Source organism: Brachycentrus maculatus, unplaced genomic scaffold (genome assembly GCF_059751285.1).
Source record: "Brachycentrus maculatus isolate JH-2025_06_01 unplaced genomic scaffold, ASM5975128v1 h1tg000220l, whole genome shotgun sequence".
NCBI classification, from domain to species: domain Eukaryota; kingdom Metazoa; phylum Arthropoda; class Insecta; order Trichoptera; family Brachycentridae; genus Brachycentrus; species Brachycentrus maculatus.
This window is the reverse complement of record NW_028280971.1, coordinates 686,125-713,666: the sequence shown is the minus strand read 5'-3', so window position 1 is coordinate 713,666 and position 27,542 is coordinate 686,125. Positions and strand designations below refer to the sequence as shown.

At 30.6% G+C, this 27,542-nt stretch overlaps 1 protein-coding gene across 1 annotated transcript in view; it reads right to left on the bottom strand.

Annotated features, from left to right (window-relative positions):
• Window positions 1-27,542, bottom strand: part of LOC148306930 (methanethiol oxidase) — a 223,294-nt gene that overhangs the window by 159,415 nt on the left and 36,337 nt on the right. Inside the window, exon 2 of the mRNA XM_088264185.1 lies at window positions 2,134-2,297. Coding sequence (XP_088120311.1) covers window positions 2,134-2,297 — 164 coding nt within the window. The remainder of the gene's footprint in view (window positions 1-2,133; window positions 2,298-27,542) is intronic.

Below are 27,542 nucleotides of genomic sequence, written 5' to 3'. Positions count from 1 at the left end.
TGCATAACCTGCTTCCATTTATCCATAAAGTCACTAAGTAACGAAATTAAGTATCAAAGATAAGTAAAATATATTTCATTTCTTGTTTTGGCATTCGCTTTGTGGTAAGACATGATATTAGTTTATATACATATAGTCATAGACCTGAAAATGGAAGCATAACTTCCGAAACTAGTCGTAAAATAAAAATAAATGTGACTCAATCGGTTAAAAAACAAGTGTTTTAATTTTGATTTTCTTCTTCAAACCCTCATCCACACCCAATGGTGCATAGGGCACTGCATTATATTAACGCAGTGTTATCTTTATCATTAATATATGAAGGAAAGGTGATTGGCCCTCCGCTTCAGGTACCAGTCCATGGTGGAATTGAATAAATACTACAGTGAAAAAAATCTTACATTTATTTGACCCCGTCCCGATTCGAATCGAACCCGGGACACGGTTACACTACGGAGGCGGATGGTAATATATATTTCGCTTATTTATATCGTATAAAATGCAGAATAAAATAACAAGTACAATTTTTTTTTCTACATTAGTTTTATTTGACCAGCAACCGGGTTTCGTTTCTTTTTTACGACAAACCCGGTTGCTGGTCAAATAAAATTAATGTGGAAAAAATTACATACATAGTTGTTATTTTATTCTATAAAATGCAGTTCCACCAAGAAATGTCAGTATAAAACGTAGATATAAAAGTTAATTCGGCCACTTATATTTAGCTAAAGCAGTTATCTACCCCGAATCATAATATAAACATTGGAGCGCTTGAGATAGACATCTCGAGTATAAGCAGTGGATCTCAACCCTTCGCCGTAATCCCCTGACCAGCGCCTGGCACGTAGCGCCCCCTCGCCGCGCGGTCGGGGAGGATTACTATATTTCACTAAAGACTAGTTTGGGTACTTGTCATGGGGTGCCAAAGGGTAGATTCCACGCCACGTTAATGTAAGTCACAAATTACTCGCAGGGTGTTAAAGTTTTCCCACCCCGTGCTAAATTATTCTCGACTCGTATAAATATTTTACGAAAATGGAGCTCTGCAAAATATCCACAATAATTTTAACTAATATACTCCTCTTAATAACCATATAATGTCCGCCTCCGTAGTATAATGGTCGGCACGCTCAGCTACCATACTGGAGGTCCTGGGTTCGATTCCCAGGGGGGGTCAAATAAATGTAGGTGATTTTTTCACTGTAATATTTATTCAATATAACCCTGGACTGGTTATAGTTATGGTTATGGTTAAGCGGAGGGCTGATCACCTTTCCTTCATGGTTAATGATCAAGATAACACTACGTTTATATAAAGCAGTGCCCTATGCACCATAGGGTGCGGATAAGGGTTAAAATGAATGAATGAATGAATATACATATAACATTTTGTCTGCCTCTGTGGAGTAATGGTAAGCGTGTTTAGCTACCGTACAGAAGGTACCCGGTTTGGTTAATACGATGCAGTGCCCTATGCAACATTGGGTGCGGATAAGCTTCTCTGTATGCTCATTTTGGCTCTGATCAACACTCAATGGTAGGGAAGGTACCGCATAAGATTATATCGACACAATATTCAATGTTTTTCCTCACTCATTCGTTCCACATGTCTTAACAATCTCAACATACCTTTCTTATTTTTACTGATGATGTTTTATCTCAGCCTTGCGTTTTTTCTTTATTTCATTATCAAATATCGTTTTGTGGAAGCAAACAGTGAAAAATACAGATAAATTCTTACAAAATGAGTTTTGGAAAAATTAACTTGAAATTTATTTTCGACTACCACATTTAGCGATAAAATTCGAGTCACTTATTTCAAACGTTATAAATCTTTTTATTAATTGATTCTGCAGTCACTGTGGTTATATCTGTCCATTATTATAACACATACATACTATTTTGAAACAATAGTTGTATTTACGATGTAAAAGTGTCGCGTTGTGGTTCCGTGGTTAGTGTCGCGGGCTCTTGAGTCAGAGTTATTGGTTCGAACCCACTCACTACAATTTGGTACCTATTTCTAATAACATATGAAATTGAAACATTTTTGAACAAAAAAACACAAACATTTACTTTTTCTGAAAAAAATTAAATGAATATTTAAAAAATTAATTTAAAGAAAAATCTTACTTGAGAGAAGGTTTTCGACTCTGGATCTACGTCTACTGTAGCGAGAAAGTCCGATCTTCCAGATGCAAGATTAGGCTGTACGCAAACCACGTAGAGAAGCTTTTCCCTCGCCCCATTTTTGAAGGCATCCAAGGGTGTAGCGTAGCCTGGACCACAGCATACGTCTAAAAAGAAACATACACAAACATGTTTTAAATGTTTCACCGAGTTTTATGTTAAGTCATTGTGCAGTATTACGGCCACTAGAAGCCACAATAAGGTAAGATGAAATTTTTTTAAAGAAATAAGACCAAACATGAAGGAGCATAAATAAGTAAGCTTTGGTATTTACCTATTTAAAATACTACTAAAACTAAAATACTACTTAAAGACTTGTCGATTAGCTGACGATGTTGTCTGATATATTGGTCCACGGTGCATTTGGTACATGGTGTTTATCTAGAATTTACCAAAGAGTGTAGTATTATTAAAATCATTATGATAATAAACTGGACTCAGATTCTGTACGAAAGTCAACAAGTTAACTGCGTAATTTAGATAACTTAAACTGTTGTTTTATCTGAAAAATATTTGTTACAATATTTTATCAATGTTGTACATTAAATAATAATAATAATAATAAAACCCTTATCCGCACCCCAATGGTGCATAGGGCACTGTGTCTTATAAACGCAGTGTTATCATGATCGTTTTACACATGAAGGAAAGGTGATCAGCCCTCCGCTTCAGGTACCAGTCCATGGTAATATTGAATAAATATTACAGTGAAAAAATCACTTATATTTATTTTTACCCCCCCCGGGAATCGAACCCGGGACTTCCAGAACGGTAGCCGAGCGTGCTGACCATTACACTACGGAGGCGGACAAAAATTAAATAATCTGATCAAATTATAAGCCGAATACTGTTACTTCTACTACTACTACTACTACTACTACCATCACGCCGTTTCCCCACAAGGGTACGCAGAGACGGTGGACACATTCTTCTGTCCTGACACATATTCCTAGTTTCCTTCACGTCCATACATATGGCTATAAAAATATTTTCACTGTTCATAAAAACATTTTTGATTACCTGAATATTTAGTTTGAAAATTCACTGAAATTCATTATGAGCGAATCAAATTTCTAAATTTTGTCGTTCCAATCAGACTTTAAGAAATCTCATTTGAAATCACAAATTTTACTGTTTTTTTTTTATATATTCTCTCCGTTGAATTGATTTTTGCAATGAAATCAAATACCTATCATATTTTTACATTCTTTATTTTTAATCTGCAAACCCTTGATTAATGGTAGCGCTTTTTTGGTGAAACGACATGCCTTCATAAAATAAAATCTCAAAAAATGCTGATCGCTTTCAGTTCAGCCCCCAAAAACAAATTGAAATTCTTTCAGAATTACGCAAATTAGTGCGTTATCAAAAATAGCTGCGATATTCAAATTGCCCGCGATACCTCTCAAATTTTAAATTGACGCGCGTAAAAAACGGCAACCCGGCTTTTGACGCATTAAACCGAATTGAAACACGTGTAAAGTATGCCGGCAATAAAAAATAATTAAAATTTTATCACAAGCCACCCATCGACAGCGTTATTGCATGCGGGAATGTATATTTTTGTCACCAGTAAAATTCAGATTTTGGGTTCTTATACATAATATGCGAGAATTTATATTTTTGTCCTCAGTAAAATTCAGATTCAGATAAGGACCCAAGTTCTTAGGTTTTATAATATGCGAGAATTTATATTTTTGTCCCCAGTAAAATTTAATTTTGGGTTCATATGTTCTTTTAGTTCTTGACAATTTAATTATTTTTTCAGTAAAGTTCAGATTTTGGATTCTAGGTTTTTATAATACGCAGCATTTTATATTTTTGTCCTCTCAGATTTTGGGTTTTATTTAATATGCGCGAATTTATATTTTTGTCCCTAGTAAAATTTAGATTCAGAAAAGGACCCAACCTATAAGGTTTTATATTATGCGAAAATTTATTATTTTGTCCCTAGGAAAATTCAGTTTTGGGTTCTTTGGTTTTTAAAATACGTCAAATTTATATTTTTGTCATCAGTAAAACTAAAATTTTAGGTTCTTAGAATTTTTATCGTCCGCCTCCGTGGTGTAACGGTCAGCGTGTTTAGCTACCGTGCTGGAGGTCCCGGGTTCGATTCCCAGGGGGGGGGGGTGAAAATAAATATTAGTGATTTAACACTGTAATATTTATTTAATATTACCCTGGACTGGTTCCTGAAGCGCAAGAGTGATCACCTTGCCTTCATGTAAGTAATGATCAAGATAACACTGTGTCAATTTGATGCAGTGCCCTATGCACCATTAGGTGTGGATAAGGGTTATAATAGAATTTTTATAATGTGCGGGAAATTATATGTTCATCCTTAGTCAAATTCAGATTTTAGGTTTTTAGATTTTTTTATATATACTAGTTGTACCATTGGAGTATAAATAAAAAAATATTCACAACATCGCATTAAAATGAAACTGTTAACTGATAAAAAATTAAGGAATACAGAGGAAGCGGGATCAGGTATAGAGTAGAAGAGTGAATGGTAGTAAAATTAAAGAAGAATAATTTCTACTACAGTTCGTATTTCAAAGATAGATAGTGATATTTCAGACCTTTTTGGAAAGTCATCAAGGATGGAGCATTTTTCACAAAAAGAGGTAAATTATTCCACAGTCTGGAATATATTATTCATAAGTCACGAATAATTCATTCATATTATTGAAAATCAAGTCAGGTTGAAGTCAAGACATTATTTGGATATTCTTACATCAACAAAGTAAAACAATGTAAATAAACCCCAATAAAAAGCGTTCAGTTAAGACATCAACATGTAAATGTATTTAAATTAAGGTCCCTTGAATATTATTAATATGCCCAATTACCTCCTAGAGCAAGCGTGGCCAACCCGCGGCCCGCGGGCCTCATGCGGCCCGCCGGATGTCTACTTGCGGCCCGCGGAAGAAATCACACATTTTTTCCTTTAGTGTACACAAAACCACCAAATGAACATTCCATCGTACGTAGTTCGTATCATATCCCATGTATGGGAGTTTTTCCACTATCCTGAATATTTCATTTAGTGGCGTCAAGTAGAGACGTTGGACCAAAGAAGAGAAGTGTAACAGTAGAACTGAGAAGTTTTTAAGACTGATGGACTTTACCATAAAACACAGCCAATATGCCTGACATGCAACTGTTCTGTTTCTATCTTAGAAAAGTATAACATTTAAATGCATTATGAGGCTAAACATGCAAATAAGTTTGAAATGTTGGCCACCCATGTTTTAGAGAGAGTCAAGGACTTTTGCATTAAATTAAGTAGGTTTCTTCTATTTCGAAAACTTTCGGTATTATTTCAAATAACATTGCAATAATTTGACAAGGTTCTAAGGATGTTGATATAAAGTAGAATTAATATTTAGGAAGGTGTGTTTATTTACTTATTTCTAAAACAAATTAATCCTTACTCCGGTTCCTCATAGGAGTAGACAAAACGATGTATTATAGACGTTCTCATGGTGATCTAAGGAAAGAATGCAAGTCTGAGGTAAGCAATATACATATATAAAATTGAGAAAGGTGTGTTGAGATGGCTTGGGCATGTGAATCAAATGATTGACGAAAGAATTTCATTCAAACCCTTACCCGCACCCCACTGGTGCATAGGGGACTGCATCATACAAACGCAGTGTTATCTTGATCGTTAACACACAAAGGAAAGGTGATCAGCCCTCCGCTTCAGGTAATATAGAATAAATATTAGAGTGACAAAATCACTTATATTTATTTGACCCCCCCTGGGAATCGAACCCGGAAAAAAGAATAGTCAAACAAATTTATTGTAAGTAATAGAAGTAGAAGAAGGAAGGAAAACTTGGCATGATGAGGTGGGTAAAATATTTGAAAGCAGTCAGGTCAAAAGTCGAAATAATCGGTGAGTTTATATGAGGATATGCATGAATGTAGAAGAGGAATAAACGTTTGCAAAGACAGGGAAGTATAGCGTTCTATTTTCTCTGCCTACTCCTGTGGGGAAGCAGTTTGATGGTTAGTTAGTTAAAAAAAGAGACATTACTTAATAAAAGGTGATATCAAAATATTTTGCATACCACGAGTGTAAGCAGGTATGTAACCGTTTTCCGTTTGAATCCGTAGATATGTATGAGGAGATGCATGAATGTGGAAGAGGGGATGATCGTTTGCATGTATCCGTTTTGGTTAATTTTGTGGTAATACAAGTTTCAGTTTGCCTAGAGAAAATATAGCTCACTCCTTTCAACGACGTCATATATCAAAAAACTTGATGTTTCAGGAGATCGTTTTTAAAGTTTAAAAATATAAAACAATGATTCAAAAATTAATATCAAGCCACTTTTTGAGCTTTTTATTGTGCAACTTATATTTTTTGGTAAAACCTGAATGTTTTTACTCCGTTGGAAAAATATTTAGTATATTTTAAAAAATACTCAAAAAATACCTTTTCTTCAAAATGCAAAAACAACACTTTCTGCCCTGTAGCGGGTAAATATTAAGTAAAAAATATACCACCTTTGCTGGGATATAGTACATTTTCTAGGCATTCCGAAAACATGCACAACTGAAAATTGACGATTTTCGATAGGTGACGTTGTTGAAAGGAGTGAGCGATAAATCAACCATTTAATTTTCAAAATAAGAGAAATTCAAATACTGAGAAAAATAATTACATGTTTACTTTGCCAACGTTAAAGTTTTTAGTCAAAACTTCGGGGAAGTTACAGAAAAACATGATCTTCTCAGGGGTCGACGGGTACAAACAGTCTACATATCAGCGAGTGATGCGTGAAAGGGTGGAAGACGATGTTTACGTTGAGAGTATGAAAGGGGTGAGTTTGCAAAATATGGACTCCAAGTTTAACGTATGAACTCAGTCGAGTAACTAAGTATAACTTATCCGACAAACACTTTTAATAGGAGAGATAGAATATATGAAGAAAATATTCCGAGACTTGAGTTAAAATTGAATATATTTTTGTCTTAAAAATTTGAAAAATGTTTATTATTAATATTACACAATAGCTTAGGTAAAAATCATCGGGTTAGGATGTAATTTTGAAAAATTAACCTAGTTAAACATATTTCGTATTTTAAAAGCATTATTTACTTTATGGTATGGTAATAAAACACTCATTACCATCCATTGTTTACTTTGTGTAATACCACTTTTGTAAAAAAAAAATCTTTCAAAAAATGGTATTCAAATAACTGACAGTTATTATTCAGACCTGAATGATGGAAGTTAAGCTTCTGAAACTAGTAGTCTTTAATAAAACTCTAGTGGTATAAATACAAGTGTTTTCTTTAATCATTGTAAAAAATAACCCGTCAAAACGTAAATTAAAAAATTGAAAAACGGCGTCTGATAATAAGGCGTCTGATAATATATACAGAAGAATCTTACATACATTTTATGGAGGTTTCCGTTAATAAAAAACTTACTAATTTAAACAATAGATGGTGCCGAAAAAGTAACATGCGAATGATTTCAATTGAAGCATAAATATGTTTGTATATAACTTTCAAAATTTAAATATTGTGGTGGTCAATCATGAGCAGAATGGTGAATGTTACACATGTTTAAAGTGATCATTTAAGCAAGCTTATGACAGATCGTAAACCCAGAAACATTCACAGAAACAAAATACTAAAACATTCTTATTCTTTTTCATCAATTTTGAGTTATCAATAAAAAAATAGGAAATCAATTTTTATTTACTCTTAAACATCTCTGGTGTTACAGGTACTACCTCAACTAAATTTTTCAATTAAATAAATATTTCAATGTACTTAACCCATGTTTTAACCGATTTCCTATTTAGCTTCTATGGTTTTCTCCCCTTCATTGATTATTCCCTTAAAATTAAAAAATATATTTCAAATAGTAAATTGAATAAACAATACAGTAAAACTTTTTCTTCTTGATATTAAAAATGTGATAAGGTTTTTGCTGTGCATTTAAAAACTGGCTTTTAAGATAAACGATTACCGTACAGAAAGTTCAGATGTGTAATGTTCATAATAATACTCATATTAGGGTTGTAGATATATTCATTTGTGATGACTAAATTCAATATATGTATTTCGTTCCGTATTTTTGATATTATATAATTCATGTTTGACACGTTTTAAGGGGAAAGGTGTCGAAACTTTTATCTGATAACTCGTAAAATCAATTGAAAGTTGTAAACAGAAATAACTCAATTGTTTTCTCTTCGGAATGTTTAAAGTTCTAAAAATTATCATTTTGATTTTGAATTCTTAACTTATCTTAGATTGTTTGGAGTTGTTTCATTTATAACTCGAGGAGCTGGTTTGATAAAATTCTTTGATACCAAATTTGATAATAACGAATCATCAGACTCGTTTCCCACTAATATTGAGCTCTAGATATTTTTCGTTTTTTTTTTGTATTTTTCTTAAAACTTTCCTTAAATTAATAATTTATTAAAACTTTTTAGTCTTTGAACTATGTTTTTACGCTGTTTATATTTGAAGACTAAAGGAGCGAATAATTCGTAACGTCAGTAATAAAAATAATAAAAATGATTCTTTTAGATAATTCATAAAACGCCTTTTTCGTAAGATACTACTTCAAATTAAGGTAGTATTTTACTTCACTGGAATTGAATTGGGGAAAAGGATACTTTTCGTTATTTTCTTAATATCATATCTCTCATTAATAGATTTATTTTATCCACTGACACTTCGTGATGGAATTGCATTTTAATATATTATTAGATTAAAACCAATATTTTTAGCTTTTCCACTTTATTTTTATTTGACCAGCGACCGGGTTTCGTCGTTACCGACATCATCAGACTGGTTGGAGGCTATACAAACTGTTATGTTATATATAAAATAAGGCAGGAGTTGACAACCATGATTTGATATAATTTTACAACATTTGGAGTGTGTCCAAATACTTGTTCACAATAAAAATAATAATAAAAATGAAAATGGTATTTTCTGGCGTTTCTCATGTGTGTGATTATAATCCGGGATTCGGATCTCACATACTAATATAAGAGTTTCTGCTTAATAAAAAGCTTCTTAACATCTCACCAATAGATGTCTCTAGTGAAGTTTTAGTGATTCATGAACAAGGTTTCTAAATTGGTTCACATATATAGAACTTCCAAGAATTTGAGTAGTGTGGTTGTCAATAATGGGTAGAATTGGTGAATGTTACACGTGTGTAAAGTGATCACTCAAACCAGCCTATGACGGTCGTAAGCCTCGTAAATGCCCAGACTTCCATATTCTTCTTCATCTTTGATGAGATGTCAAAAAATAATATGATATAATTTTGTTGAGAAATTAATTTAATTTTAGTGAATTTAAGTATTGTATGATATTAATAATATTTTTTATAAAGGTTTTTTTGTATTGAGAGCACGATTTTATATATAACATTACAATTTGTATATCTCCCATTGTTTCTAAATACTGGTAAAAAAGCATGCCGCGCTACCGGTCCCGCAAAAGCACGCTCGCCAATTCAGTACACTAGTTGTGAGCATAATAGGTTAATATTTAACTTTTAATCGATTTCATCCCTATAATAATTCATTAATATACGTTTCTATTTAAATAATAGCAATAGACGTGTGATTTTAATTGCTCAATGATATTTTCGTTAAAACCGTTTACCAAGAATTAAGCCACTCGAATCTGCAAGGGATACATAGAAAATCCAAACACCGGTCTCTTAAGCCTTCCACATCATCCCTTATCAGATTTTAGGGTATTTCTTGATTAATAGTCCTTCAATGTTTGTGCGCCAAGAAATTCGGAGAGGGAATTTAACAGGGGTGGTTCAATTATAGAAAATAATGGGTTGTGTTTTGTTTTTATTAATGAGAAAGTTTTGAAATGTAAGTAACAATGTTTTATTAGAATTCTGAGTCTATTTTTGTTTTCCAACATCCAAAAAAAAACTAACCATATTTTTAAGGTCATTTATTAGCGTTTTAATCTTAAATATTGTAACTAGCAAAATACTATTCATGCCAAAAAGCGGAAGATATACTAGCATTACATAGTGGAGTCCTGGTACCATCACTAATGTATGGAAGTCAAGCATTAAGTTGGTAAGAGAAGGATGATTATAAATGAAATGCAACCTCTCAGATAAATATGCAGTAATTTATGATAAATGTTCAAATGCTTAAATAAGAAACGAATGCAAGGCTGAGATAAGTATAATATTATAAAACTTAATTTATGTTGAGATGATTTGGACACGAAGAACGAATAAGTTAGGAGAAAACAGCAAAACAAATATAAAAGGCTAATGTAGTTGGAAATAGGAACAAAGAAAGACCGAAGAAAATTTGGCATGATCAAGTATTTCAAATGCTTAAAAGTGATCATGTCAGAGATTGGAATAATCGTTGTATGTGTATGAGAAGATGTCACTTAAACTTTATAAATTCAATAAAATCCTTCTGTTCTCTCTGCCTAGCCCTGCGGATAGCGGCATGATGGTCAGTAAGTCTTTATTATAAATTAATATCCTTCACTATATAAACTAATGACACACGTGGGACTCACTAAAACAGCAAAGTAAAGTTTTTCTGCATCCTAAAAGCATTGTAAACTTTGTGGTATGGTAATTTAACACTCTCCTTATCATTCATCGTTCACTTTGTGTAATATCATTATTATTTATTTTAATGACCTGATGATGGAATGATTATTCCAAAACCAGTAGTCACGAATAAGTGCTTATTAAAGTGGTATTACACAAAGTGAACGATGAATGATAAGGAGAGTATTATTTTTTGACATCTCATCAAAAATGAAGAAGAATATGGAATCTGGGCATTTACGGGGCTGACTTAAGTGATCATTTTACACACGTGTAACATTCACTAATTCTACCCATTATTGACAACCACACTATTCAAATTCTTGGAAGTTCTATGTATATGAACCAATTAAAAAACCTTGTTTTTGAATCACTAAAACTTCACTAGAGACATCTATTGGTGAGATGTAAAGAAGCTTTTTTTTATTAATCAGAAACGCTTTTATTAGTATGTGAATCCTGGATTGTAATCACACACATGAGAAACGCCAGAAAATACCAATTCAAATTTTTGGAAGTTCTATGAATATGAACCAATTTAGAAACCTTGTTCTTGAATCACTAGAAAATGATAGAGAGATAAGGAGAGTGTTCAATATAGTATTTCATAAATTCGTAAATTTAAAATATATGTTCAACATAGTTCAACATGTATTTTAAATTTGATCCACCCTGGGCAAGACTCTCGAGGAAAATGTATGGGGCGTTGACTGCTCTTCAGTCGATATTCAAACACACATACATATTTATACTTCCTGGCGTCATACATAATTCCACGCTCATAGGGCGCCCAATCTTCCTCATGAATTATTACCAACCCATGTTACCGTAACGTCAAATATTTATTAGATAGTTTTGTGTGGAATTTCGTATTAATAATACGCAAACGTGATTTCCTACCCTGACTAATATAAGATGACCACAACACGGTACAATGTACACAGAACCAATTGTCAGATGAAACTTTTGTGCTTGTGTGTGGCAGAGTAATTACAAAAACTTATTGATTTTATGGTATATTGGGTGTTGAAAGCGAAAGGGGATACGTACCATTGAACTCTTCATATGTAATCAATTAAAAAACCAACATGTCAACAAAACTAACATATAGCATCATATAACACGGCATCCTGAAAACACCCTTTAAAATGGTGGCAGATTATTCCTGAACTGATTCCTTTAAGTGTTTACAATGTTTTCCTCGGTCTTCATTTGTTCCAACCACATTTACCGCATAAAATTGTTTTAGTATTCTTTCTCTACTCATTTGATTCACATGCCCAAACCATCAAAATATACCTTTCTTCACTCATTTATTCTTAACTGATCATACAAAAGTAAATGTTCATTTGTTCAAAATCTGAAAAGTTCCGTTTTTTTATAATTTTGACACAACGTTATATTCGAATGCGAGCATTGTTTTTTTATGAATGACAATTGTTATGACCTGGGACATATAAAATCATGTATTTTCATCAGATTTTATGACCGCAATACACTGCAACCGACGCAATACTAAACACTGCTCATGGCGGGTAGTGTACTTCCTGACAGCTGCTGTCACTTTACATCGTTTTTGGTTAAGCAAATTTAGCATGTGTGTATGGGGGTAAAAATATATATCTGTGATATATCACTTAAATATTTATTTAATACTACCCATGACTTATCAGTTTGCCATGTAATTGACGGTCAAAATAAAACTGCATTTAAGTATATTTAATTCTTGTCTTGAATGTTTTTTGGAGATACTTTGTGGCACATTTATAAACTTATAAAGTTAAACAACTTTGTTTTAACCACTTTTTGAAAAAAATGGTTGAATTTTATAAAGTTTAAGTTAAATTATATTTATTATGAAAAAAACTTTTTTTACCACTTGAGCTAATAAAACAAGTGTTAGAAACACATTAGTAAGTTTTTCATTTTAAATTTCATCATGTCTTACCACGAAGTGAATGCCGGACCAATAAATAAAATATTTTATCCTATATGCAATTCTACAGCATTAAAAAAACCTTTATGTTTTATATTTTCAAGTAAACTTTTTTTAATTTTGAAGTGACAAGAAAATTTGATCGTTATGTTTCAACACTTTTATGTGTTCTTGATTTTGATATTCGGCGATATTGCTGTTATTGCAATATCATCAAAGGTGGATAAGAATATACTCATCATGTATAATTTTATTAAATTAAAAAATAATGTAAAACAAAAGAAAAATAACATTATTTTTTTTAAATAGAGCATTAACCGGCCTAACGGAATAAAATAATATGTAGAGTAGGTACTTTCTGATATTTTTATCATATATTTCATCTAAAATGGAGTCGTATCGCTTAAGAAAAAAACTAATTTTATGACGACCACTTACAGCTTTTTACTCCCTTGCGAGGCTTTCATTTTAATAATCTTCTAGCACACATTATATGTACGAATATACTCCGAGCACAGGAAAATTTACTGAGTTTAAAGGTGTACTACGTTACGCGGGTTTAATTTTAGGCAAATTTCTGCTTCAGATTACAAAGACGTATAATATTACATAGACAGTCGTGCGTATACAGTTAATATTAACTCTAACAAACATTATCTAAGCATTCCTGAAAACCTGATAAATATATTATTTTTGACATCTCAACATAGATGAATCACGATATTTTTTTAAAATAATATTTCTTTTAATAACTCCTATAATTGAAGATAATCCAGATTTGTGAACAAGTATTTGGACACACAAAAACTGTTGTTATCTGGTAAAATTATAAGCTGTATAATTAAAATAAAGGATTCAGACCTCACATACAAATATAAGAGTTTCTGCTCAATAAAAAGCTTCTTCATCTCACCAATAGATGTCTCTAGCGAAAATTCTAGTGATTCAGGTACAATGTTTCAAACTTGGATCATATATATATAGAACATCCAAGAATTTAAGTAGCGTGGTTGTCAATTATAGGTAGAATTGGTGAATGTTATACGTGTGTAAAGTTATCACTTAAACCACCCTATGACGGTCGTAAGCCTCGTAAATGCCCGGACTTCCATATTCTTCTTCATCTATGATAAAATGTCAAAAATAACTCCTATTATTGGAGAAAATCCAGATTTGTGAACAAGTATTTGGACACACTCAAGATGTTGTCTGAAAAATATAAGCGAATAACGTATTAACGGAATATCGATATATCGTTGGGTTTTTTGAGCTCTTTTTTCATTCTGATGATTATGCCTTCTTTATTTTCCCAAGTAAAATAATTAACTTAAAAAATCAATCTCTCTTTCTCTGTGTCTCAAATCGCTTCCACCCAACCATACAATACATGGTATCATACATGATAAAAAAGTGAAAGACATTGGTAACATAAACCAAGGACACAAAATGCCGGACCCTCTTCTAGTAAAACGGAAGATCTGCTGACGACAATCAACAGTTCGGCTTCTCCTGAGGAGTTTTACGTGGTTTTTTCCTAGCAATGAGCAAAATACTAAAAAAGTTCCTGGCAGGCCCACACTAGATTATCCCTCCTGTTCTCCACACAGATAGAAGAAAAGAAAATCCGCTTAGTGATCTTTTAATCTTCTACATAATAAGCAAGGTAAATAATAATGCAATTGCCATTTAAAAAAAAAAAAACTTAAGATTTAGTAAAGATCTCCTTCAACTCGTCTCCTTTATGGTTCTGAGGCGTAATTATGCAGACAAGTTCGCGGTGCATTATATTTTCAGGGATACGACGTACTAATCATCGTGATGTCTTTTTCTTTTAACAAATACCTGCAGGGCATCCATCTCTTTTTTTCGTAAACTGTTGTCAGTTATTTATTCCTTTAGTGGGAATAAGGAAACAAACACTAATGGACATCCTAAACTCGGTTCATCGGAAAGAGAGATCGATGAGTATCTTTAAGCTTTTGCGTATGACATTTTGCATATATCCAGTGTCTTTTGTCAATATATTGACATTTGTAGGTATATTGCGAGTATTTATTTACTTTTTTTTCGGAAAAAATCCAATAATGCGATCTATTCCTGATTTACCCAACTCCATTATTTATTTATAAATAGCTCTTTTATACTTAGTTTCGTTACATATATTATAAATTAAATTATATGAAACCAATTGTTTATGAAATTACATAAAATGAAAATTGTTTAGGATAAAACCCAATAATGTGATCTATTTCTGATCCACCCACTTCCATTATTCATTTATTAATAGCTTGTTTGTACTTAGTTTCATTACATATTTTATAAATATCTTGAAATCATCGACTATATCAAATTCATTCAATTAGTAGGAACCCAAAACGTATTGATTAACATTTCGAATAAAATATACTCGTATATTTTTATTACTCGTTTGAACATTATCATTCGATTTATAAAAGCATTATAAATATTAAAAGATATCCTGTATAGATTGAATTAACATGGATAAGTTTAATATCTGTAATGTCAAAGTCGTTATTTAAGGAGAACACAATAAAATTTCATACAAAATTATTCTGTTTTACGATACAAATTTCACCGCCATAAAATACTTCTTACTAAAATGGCTTAAATTATACTTATGGCCGTTAAATTCCTTCCATAAAATCGCATTTAATGGTATTTTCCGAAATGATTCGAAACGTACCTTAAGTATCGCAATGGAACACTGAATTTGTACACTTAACCTCAGCTTACAGGATGGAGTTTTATCCCATAAAACCGTGTCTGATTTACGTACCAATTTTACAGGCAAAATATAAATTAACTAAAATTATGTGTACAAAAACCTAAATCTTCTTCTTCTTCCTTTTCTTCTTTAAGGACTAAGTCCTGTCATTCTCGGGTCGCTTCTGGAAGGTGGAAGACTAGCTATCCTTCCATCGTTTAAGTGGTCTTCCTGGGGGTCTGATCCCGCTTATGTTGCTGTCCGCTGCCACCCTCACCACTCGATCTTCTGACATGATCTCTCCAGAAACGTCTTCTTTCTCTTCCCCATCGCACAACATCTTCAACATCGCAGATTTTTCTTATATCTGAGTTTCTAACTCTGTCGCGAAGTGTTAGGCCTGCAATGGGTCGTACAGTCTTCATTTCGGATGTCCTAAGAAGGCTTTTTGTTCTCGCGGTGTCGGCTCTTGTTTCCGTGCCGTATGTCAAGATCGGTCTTACGCAGGTTTTATAGATCCTCACCTTACTCTCTTTCAGCATGTATTTGTTTCTCCATACATTTTTTTTAAGCATTCAGCTACAGCAGAGGCCTAAATGTTAATAGAAAACACTTGTTTAAGACCACTTTTTTAAATTTAATTGTTAATGTTTACACGACTAATTTTGAGAACTTCAATTTCTTCATTTTTTAATACATACCTGTTATTTACAATTTAAATCAAGCACTGTGTTTCGAATTTTAAACAATACAAATTTATAAAAGTTCCAAGAATTTGAGTAGTGCGGTTGTCAAATAAAGGTAGAATTGGTGAATGTCACACGTGTGTAAAGTGATCACTTAAACAAGCCTATGACGGTCGTAAGCCCCGTAAATGCCCCGACTTCCATATTCTTCATATATGTGAATATGTCCAAAAAAAATAAAACACCTGTTTTGTTATAAATAAAATAACTGGTCAAATTATAAGCACCATAAAAAAATTTAACCATGTTTTCAGGCGTTTCCCAGTGTGTTAAATATTTCGGTAAAGATTTTGTATACATCCAAAATAAGGGTCTTTGCTTATAAAAAGCTAACTGGAATCAACCATAGATACTGCCGCGAACTTACCACTTGAGTAATATTAACAACTTGTTTCGGAAGCTACAGATGCTTCCATATACGGGTTTGAATATAAACTTTTTATTCACGTTCATTTTATATTCAAACCCGTGGATCTGTAGCTTCCGAAACTAGTCGTTAAAGATAAATATAAAACTCATGTTTAAAAAAAAAAGTGTTTTCAATTTACAAGTTATATATCTACATATACCATATATACCAACATTCATATACCATGTGAAAGTAATAAAAATAATATTTATTTTTTTACAAAAATGTTAATAATATTAGCTTATAACCACTCACCGTGAGTTGTTATATACTAATATTATTAACATTTTTGTAAAAAAATAAATAAGTAAAAATGACTAACCACAAAGTAAATGCTTTTAATATTAATAATACTGAGAATAATATAAAAATAATATGATATAGATATACATCATAAAAATATCTCAACCAATATTGCAACAAATTTTTCATCATCTTTAAATTTGCGCATATTTTTATGTTGATATTTTTTAATTTATTAATGGTCGGGATGTTGTATTTCATTTTTACAACTCTTTTTATGTCTTCTTATTAAGTTTTACGTAGTAAAAGTATATTAATAAACAAGTTGGTTTATTTAAGCCCGTCACATTGTATTACCTGCTAGTGTGGTATTAGAAGTAAGGAAGTAAAAAATTCTATGAATAATATATTCCTTTTCCGCTTTAGAGCCTGCGAAATCTAGAGGGAAAATCCTGTGGTGTCATTAAAAATGAGAAAAAATATGTGGTTGTACTAGAATCGCTGAGACGTCGCTCCCAAGCAGAAAATTTTGTGTTCCCTTTCTCATAACCTGGCAAGGAAAGAAAGCCGCGTTTGAAGTACTTAATTTTGTATATAAACTAACAAATATGCACAAAACATCTCTACATTAGAACCTTAATGCAAAAATATTTAAATAATTTATGTTTGAGGCAATTACTTTGTGATTTTCCATTTTATAATTAAATATAACTTTGTTTTTAAATCACTCAATTTTTTTAATTATAAATTAATTATAATGTCTACTGGTTTCAAAGCTTACCGCTTCTTTTTTAAGACTGATCAATAATAGTATTAATCAGTCTTTAAAAAGATTCGGTTTCCTTCGAAACCGGTAGACATTATAATTAAGTTATACTAAAATATTTATACTGATTTTAAAACAAAGAAATATTTAATTTTACAGAATATAAAAAAAATCACAAACTACGAGTAAAAACTAATTTTCATGAAAATCGTGAAACGATTTTTTCACTTACTTTTTTTTCTATATTAACAAAAATTTTACAAAAGTGTCACAACATTGTATGTTAAGGACTAGAATGTGAAAATAATTGTAATACAGTAAAACCTCAATATAACGGATTACTATTTAATAAATTTCGGATATAACGGACAAAAAATCCGGTCAAATTTACTTTTCGTCAGATAACGAAGTTCAACTATATTTTAACATTTTTGTGATTTAAGAGGTGATAAAAAAAACTGCAAACTTCAAAAGTTCATTCCTTTTTTAAAGTCAGATTACCGAAAGCAAGCATGTCAATATCAAACAGCAACGTTACTTTACAATGAGTGCTCAAAGAAAATAAATATATTTTTGTTTATGTGTTTAGTATTGTTTATTGATACACTGTTCATATATATTTTCTTTAAACCTATTTTTATATAACGAACTTTCGACTATTGGACACCCTCTCCCCCCAAACAGACCCATTTATCGAAGTTTTACTGTTGTATATAGATTTTTTTTATTGATATACAAAAATAATTCAGAATAATATTGATGTCTGGACGTGTACAGGGCTCACGACCTGTTATAAGCTTATTTAAGAAATCACTTTTTGCACTGCGTAACATTCACCATTCTACCCATGACTGACAACAAAATTACTCGAATTTCGGAAGTTGTATTAATGTTTCAATTCAACAGATATCCTAAATGTTAATTTTTTTATGTTATAAGTTGTAAGTTTTTAAAATCAGAAAACTTTTTTACAACAAACAAAACATCATTTAAAATTTTAATAATTTTACAACTCAATTTAAAATACAATAAAAACATCACCTCGCTATTTATTTCAATCAAATATCACTTTTTCTTCAAATCTATTGTGATAAGTGTTTCGATGCATTCCGTATCCTTTTCAAACATCGTTTAGTATATTAAACTGAAAAGTGATCGCCAAATCAATTTATGAAGCTTTACTCGTATATTTCATTTAATAACTGAATAATTATTTATTCATTTGAAATCGTTATAAATCATCAATTTGGAAAAATCCGTGGAAGCTACAGAACCTCTTTTTAGAACCTTGAAGTGAAAATTTTCCCTGAAATGAGGTCGCCCGCCCGCTGAAAGATGGCTTTTTGTTCCACAGACGGATGTGACGCTCCGATAGAACTCGGTTCGCAATGATTCTGAATTTCAACTAAGACTTAAAAAGCAATTAAAATACGATAATGAGCGCCGAAAAACTGTTGTCTATGAAAAACAAAGAGTGTTATATTTTTCTTTGAGTTTTGAGGCAATTAAAACTTGGAGAGCTTTTCCGATTTTTTGTATTATCATTTGTTCCATTGAAAATATGCTAATTGTGCCAACTTTCTGTTGATCAAACAAATTTAATACCTTCTACCGTAAAACAATAACCTTAAAACGGTTTTCAATCGAAATGTTCATAATTATTTATATACATATATATATATATATATATATATATATATATATATATATATATATATATATATATATATATATATATATATATATATATATATATATATGTGTGTCTGCGTGCGTGTGTGTGTGTGTGTGTGTGTGTGTGTGTGTGTACACGTCTTTCGATATGCAACATCTTGCAAATAACTCGATTCTTGGATTCATACAATTTATTTTTAATTTACGTTTTGCTTGGTAAATAAACAAATTATTTGATTGATTCAGTTATTTAATAGATTTTAAAAAACACTTATATCCCACTTAATTAGTGATTTAATTTTTACTATTTTTGTATATAATCAACATGTCGTTCCACAAGGTAATACCAAATCAAATATAACATTTTTTCCATTTCAATAAATGTATTTTTTTCGATTTCTAAAAATAATAAACAAATTTTGTCCTAAAACGCGGGAAATGTTTTGGTAGGTATCTTATTAAATGGATAATTACAATTTATAATTTTTTCAGATTCAATGATTGTGGATTTTGAAGATGACTCTCTCAATCTGTGCGCACGACCAACCCTCAAGGATTCACCCTATTTTTTTTAGGGCATATCTCCATTCAGTAACCACTTTAGTTTCTACAATTTTCAACCCTACGACACTCACAAATAACAAGAAGACATCTCAGATCACTTCCTTTCGTGATTTTTCCATTTCACTGTCTTCTTTTTAACCCAACCTTCAAAAACCCACTCTTAGCCCTCAACGCTTGACGAGGGGTAGAAAGCGTAGGTTTTTATTAAAACAGACACAGAAATCTATGGGAATTCCAATATATACCTAAAACTAACGTGAAAGGTCCTCGAATAATAATCACGGTTTCTTTGTCTAAAAACATATATATTTTTTGTTTCCATTTTTTAGGAACTGAAATAGATTTATTGTTTTGCAAAAAAACGTGAAAAATAAAATAATAAAGTATCTTATTTTATTTTGTAATATGAAGGCTGATAAACTATGATAAATGTATTAAAAATAAAATATTGAAAGCATCGATACAAACATATATATATATATATATATATATATATATATATATATATATATATATATATATATATATATATATATATATATATATATATATATATGTATACATATATATATATATATATATATATATATATATATATATATATATATATATATATATATATATATATATATATATATATTTTACAAACTACAACTACTGATGAAAAATTATTTGAAAAATATTTTACTTTATTTACTTACTTTATCCACACCAGATGGTGCATAAGGCATTGCATAATATCAAAGGAGTGTTTTCGGGTTTGATATTTATATGAAGGCAAGGTGATCAGTCTTGCACTAAAAATACCAATTAGGTTATGTTAAATAACTATTTGGGTAAAAAAAATATACATTCAGTGGGAATCGAATTTGGGACCTCTAGCACGGTGGCCAAACGCAGTAACTACTACACTACGGAAGTGGACAAAAATGTGTGTTTTTGTCTGATTCGTGTTCCGACATGACTAAAATACGTTGAATAAATAACACGTTTGGTCGTTACACGCGAAAAATTGTATTTAAAAACTCATTCAAAACGCTTAACCGACTGATTTAACATAACAATATACTCCTATAATTGTAGTCAAGGAGGATGATCGCCAAACTTTAACGTCCTTGCAAAATGCATCGCCTCTTCCGCATCCATTATATCAAACATCCATCTTATCATACATGCATGCCTATTATTCCGACATTTGACCTTACAGCTTTCGAGGATTTTATGAACTTTATTTTGTCATTGTCCTTCGATTCTTGAACTCCTGGGTCTTATTTCCAGATACATTCACATCGTAAATCTGTTTCACCATTCGTTCATCACTCATCCGTCTCACATGCCGTGAATTCTGTTCCTGGCATGTTCCCTCCTTTCACTGTCTTCCGTAGTATTTTACAACTGAAAAGCATACTTCCCATACTGAAAAGCATAAATAAAAAATTCAAATGCCTGTTTCAGACCTATACGACATTTCCGTCATCTCACTTTTTGTTTACGGAAGAGATGTTTGTTGGAAAATAAATTTATTTTAATAATCGTTTCCTGAAAAATGTTAGACAGTAAAATGATATTTTTACTAAGTTTTTTGGCAGTCGCTTTATGATTATATCTTTCTCCTTTTAATTTGCGTCTACCTCCGTAGTGTAATGGTCAGCATGCTCGGCTACCGTTCTGGAGGTCCCGGGTTCAAAGCTCAGGGGGGTTTAATAAATATAAGTGAATTTTTCACTCTGATATTTATTCAATATTACACTGGACTAGTACCTGAAGTGGAGGGCTGATCACCTTTCCTTCATGTGTAATCGATCGAGATAACACTGCGTTTATATGAAGCAGTAACCTATGCACCATTGGAGTGCGGTAAGGGATTTATTATTTATTTATTTTTAAATACTGCTACTTCTTAAATGCTACATATAGTGACACGTGTCAAACATCGTATATATGTCCATAATCCCACGAATAAATATAAGATATATCTTCTACCCCTAAAGCAAAAGTCTAATAAAAGTATGACACTAAGCTTCAAAGCGCGTATAACAATAAATTGTGATACGCGTAAAGAAGTAGTCATATTTTTTATGTAAAATGTAAATAAAAAAATTAATATTTTTATTTATTTGCATTTATTTATGCTCGTATTTCCAGACTCTACTCCTATGGAACCAATGCAAATGTCCAGAGTTGACCACAATCGATTGCGCACATTTCTCCCCTAAATCTCAGATTCGCGGAATAGGGGAAACTGGATTGGGGTAGGTTTAAGTAACTACACAGACAACATCCCCACGAGTGATTTTAGGCAATATAAAACAATCCCAAGTACCTATTTATTCTCATTAACAAACTCTCCTACTAAATTACAAAGAAATTGTAAGCTATTTTTTATGTAAACTGGTCAGTATTTGATCAATATTTTCAAGAGACAACATAATTGCCATGTAATATTGTGATAAAACAAGGATCAGATAATGTTGTCTCCTGAAAAGAACAAACCTTCATACAGTTCTCGACAAGATATTTAGGTACATTACGGTAACAAAAATGGTAAAAAAATGTTTTTTAGTCGTGGGAGGGATTGTATGAAGGCTCGTAAGCTGATTGAAATTGACGTTTTATTTTAGCCTAAGATGGTTAGATTTTTTAGTTTGTAAATCAAGCAAATGTATCTCTCACGTTACCCAAAAATAAATTCAAATGTAATTTAACCTTTTTTTAAGTAAAAGCTTGAATTGTATTTATAGATTAAACTATTTAAACTTTTTAATAAACTTACGTACTTATGTACATATAAACTATTATTTTTTTGACATTTCATCAAAGATGAAGAAGAATATGGAGGTCTGGGCATTTACGGGGCTGACGACCGTCACAGTACTCAAATTCTTGAAAGTTCAATATATATATGAACCAATTTTAAAACGTTCTTGAATCACTATAACTTCACTAGAGACATCTATTGGTGAGATAATCCATATAAGTGAACAAGTATGTGGACACACTTAAAATGTTTCTCAATTTTATCGATAATGCTGAACGATTTTGCTAGTTTGATGATTTTTTAAAAGGAATACAATTTTTGTTGGACAGTAAAACCTTTTTGTAACTTAATTAACCTCTTCATTCATTTTCAGTTGCAAATATAAATTAGATTTCTGTTGAAAGAGCCCTTTGATTCGCGTTTTCCAATAATTCCAATAAATCTTCTGGCCGAGATAAAGGATTGATAATTACAGGCTGCTAAGCAATTTACACAAAAATATATCATTTTAAATTGCAAAAATTTAGCTACATGGTGCGAAACTCGTCCGTTTCAGTTTAAAATTCCATTGTTATTTTTAAAGCTTTGGATTTTAAAAAAAAGCAACGATAATTCTTTCAGCTCTAATATTTTTGATAACAATAACGATGGAATACTTGATTTCTACTAATTGGATTCTGAATTCATGACATGCATGTTTATTAAAATAATAAATTGAGTATTCGTTATGTATATTTGATTCATTTTCGTCCCATTTTACCTCTATCCAATATTTAGACAAATCTTGAAAATAATAAGTTAATTTAAATAATAAAAAAATTTCAAGAAATTGTTTCACCTTTTTAAAAATAATTGTCCGCTTCCAAGGTGTAATGATCAGTATGTTTATCTACCGTGCTTTAAGTCCATAAGAAAATGAATAAAAATGTTAGTGATTTTATACTCTAATAATTATTTAATATCACCTTGGACTGGTCCCCAAAGCGCAGGAGTAATCACCTTGCCTTCATATAAGTAACGATCAAAATAATACTGCGTTATTACGATACTGTGTCAAATACACTATTTGGTGCCGATAAGGGTTTGAATAAATGAATATATTAATTATATTCATATAACATTTTTTTCCTTATACTTTAAATTCATTTTGCGTACGTATTTTACTTTTAAATCGTTAAAACTTGATTTCGCTTTTCAGTTCAGCTGAATAGGATTTTAAAATGCTGAAGAATGTTAATAAGCTTAATATCCCACCCTCTGCGTTGCAATTTGGTCCATTCAAGTTTCCCCGGGAAAATTCTAGCGGAAAGCCTTATTTATCCTGCGGTACGTTGCTGTAGGGAAGCTGTGTGATTTCCCAGATGACAAGAGCATCGGTATCATCACCTCACTACACTTCCGGTTCAAAATATGTTACACCACAGTTGTGGGAAAAGTTTTCCTGGCAGCGTTGACTCTTCATGAAATTTCGCAGAGTAGTTGAAAATTTCCGAGGGGTAATTTTCATGTCTTCGAAATATAGATTGCTTCAGTATTTACGTTACATAACCGTCAAAGAAAGTATTAAGTACTTATTTTATTCAAAGATTAAGCGTTTAATTTGTAGAACTCCATTTTAATTTTTGTATTAAATGTAAAACTTAACACTGATTTTTTGGGTCTACTTAGTTATATTTTATTTTATAATTAAAATGTAAGTTTTTTTTAAATCACTATAAATTTATAGTGATTTGAAAACAAAGTAACATTTTAATTTTATAATGGAAAATCACATAGATAGTGCTTCAAATATAAATTATACGTAAAAATCCATTTGTGACAATCGTTTCACCTAGTTATGGTATTTTCAAACGAATGAGAAGATTAAAAATAGACTGACGGTCTTTATATAGCTATAGAAATCTAGATACTTAGGTAATAGTTTTAACTTGTGTAGTAATAATTTACGGGCGACAACCATAGTTAATGGAGCATGTAAGTACGTATTATTTTATTCATTTTCGAGGAAAGGAAAAATTCATAGACATACCATTGTAAAACTATTGATGTTTTTTTATAGCTAAAGGCAAATGTTGATAATATTATAATAAATTAGTGTTATTTGACTCCAATACATGACTTAAGTATCAAGTGTTCAATGGTAATGGGTCTTAGTTTTAAGTAGGGAAAATATACATACGCTGATGTTTTTTTTTTTTTTTGACGTTTCATCATAGATGAAGAAGAATATGGAAGTCTGGGCATTTACGGGGCTGACGACCGTCAAAGGCTGGTTTAAGTGATCACTTTACACACGAATAACATTCACCAATTCTACCCATTATTGACAACCTCACTACTCAAATTCTTGGAAGTTCTATAAATATATATGAACTAATTTCGAAACGTTGTTCTTGAATCACTAGAACTTTACTAGAGACATCTATTGGTAAGATGAAAAGAAGCTTTTTTTATTGAGCATAACTCTTTTATTAGTTTGTGAGGTCCAAATCCTGGATTATAATCACACACATGAGAAACTCCAGAAAACATCATTTTCATTTTTATTATTTAATCTTATAATTTGACCAGATAATTTATTTACAACATTTTGAGTGTGTCCAAATACTTGTTCGCAAAATTTGGATAATCTTCAATTACAGGGGATGAGATGAGATGATGAATTAGATGAGATGTCAAAAAAATATGAAAGTAACTCCTTGTAATTGGAGATAATCCAGATTTTGTGAACAAGTATTTGGACATTTTTATATGTTTGTTTATTGTTTGTATTTAAAACATAATATGGTATTTATATGTTTGTTTATTGTTTGTATTTAATACATAATATTATTAACCATTGAAACGAATTGAAACTGTTCAAAACAAATCCTTTCCCTTATATATATTTCTTACGGGTAAGTCAACTAACTATCTTGTTCCGACAACTTCAAAGAACAGTAAATCTAATTCAGGAACTGACTAAAGAAAGGTAAATTTAATTTAATATCTTGGCTGATGAAAGTTTGAAATACTGATGAAATGAAAAGAACTGAAATACAGTAAAAATAAAAATTATTTAATTCAATATTTATTTAAGAATCAAGTTTATATACTTTTTTTCATGTTTTATGAACAACAATTTCGTAAATCTCGACATTATAAGATTATGTAAACTTTGTGGAACAGAAACGTTCGATTTGAGTTAAGGCTTTGAACAATTTTTATAAGTTTGTATATACATATATTTATATATATATATATATATATATATATATATATATATATATATATATATATATATATATATATATATATATATATATATATATATATATATATATATATATATATATATATATATATATATATATATATATATATATATATATATATATATATATATATATATATATATATATATATATATATATATATATATATATATATATATATATATATATATATATATATATATATATATATATATATATATATATATATATATATATATATATATATATATATATATATATATATATATATATATATATATATATATATATATATAAATATATATATATATATATATATATATATATATATATATATATATATATATATATATATATATATATATATATATATATATATATATATATATATATATATATATATAAGTTGTAAATGAAAACACATGTTTTTTTACTACTTGAGTATTTTATTTATTTTTAACAATTAGTTTCGGAAGCCAAAAATAAAATTTAAAAAAAATGAGCTCAGACTCTTTTATGGAGAGGCACAGCGAATCGAAATATAAAAGTTCTACATATGTATAAATGATTCAAATGTTATTATGTTATAAATAAAAATGTAAATATATTAAATGAATAAAAAAAAAAAAAAAAAAAATGCTATAATGTTAGGTATAATCACCTGTTACAGGTAAAAAATACTTTTTTTTAACTTTTCGCCCGCAACGGCAGCGCCATCTATTGAGCGCAAAAGCTACACACGCAATACTAAAAGTTGCTCATGGTGGACAGCATGCGTCACTTTAAACATGTGTCTTTTAGAAAAATATATTTAAAAAGCAATTGTTTTCGAATGAGTTTCTAAAAAAAACAATAATTAGTTGGATACAATTTTGTATATCTGTCATGAGAGAATTTTATTGTAAAAATTTGAACAGACCCATTTTTGTAAAATATACTACCAGAAATTCCAGTCACTGTCCGCCTCTGGTGACTTATGCACCTTTTGCCACGATTAAAAAAGAAAAAGACCTGTTCGATAAATCTAGCATGAAGGCTTTTGATTTAAATTGCGATTTCCCCATTCTCGCATCCAGCGAAGGGATTTCCGGTTAATACCCATGAAAATAGCCCTAAACGCTAAGCTACCAAAATCACCCCTTGCATAGAGCCCTGCATATTGCAGTTCTATAAATCATAAAAAGTAATATTCGTAAACAAGAGATCTTTTTCGGTTAAATAACCTAACGTCATAAATTACAGGTACATTTGAAGCTTCGTTCAATAACAACAAAAGGGAAAAAAATAGTATGAAAGAAACAAGGCCAATTTATGCAGCGAAGCATTTCGATTCACTATTATATTCTTAATTGATAACACACCTAGTTTTATTTTGTCTCAATATATGTAATTTATTATTTAAATCCGGGTTCAGATCAATCGTTGACATTCTCTTATTAAAGTTAATTTGCTTATCTTATGTTTATTTCAAAGCTCACAAACTTAGGGTCACCTTCATTTGGTTGGGTCACGACGTTTCATTATCTTACTTTACAGAATCAAGAGAAAGGTGACATTATGAAAAATAGATTTTTTATCAATTTTTAATTGTCTTGTTTTGGGTCTGTATTATTTTTAAACATGTTTACGAGATTAAATAAGAATTATTAAAATTAAATTACATATTTAGAAAAATATA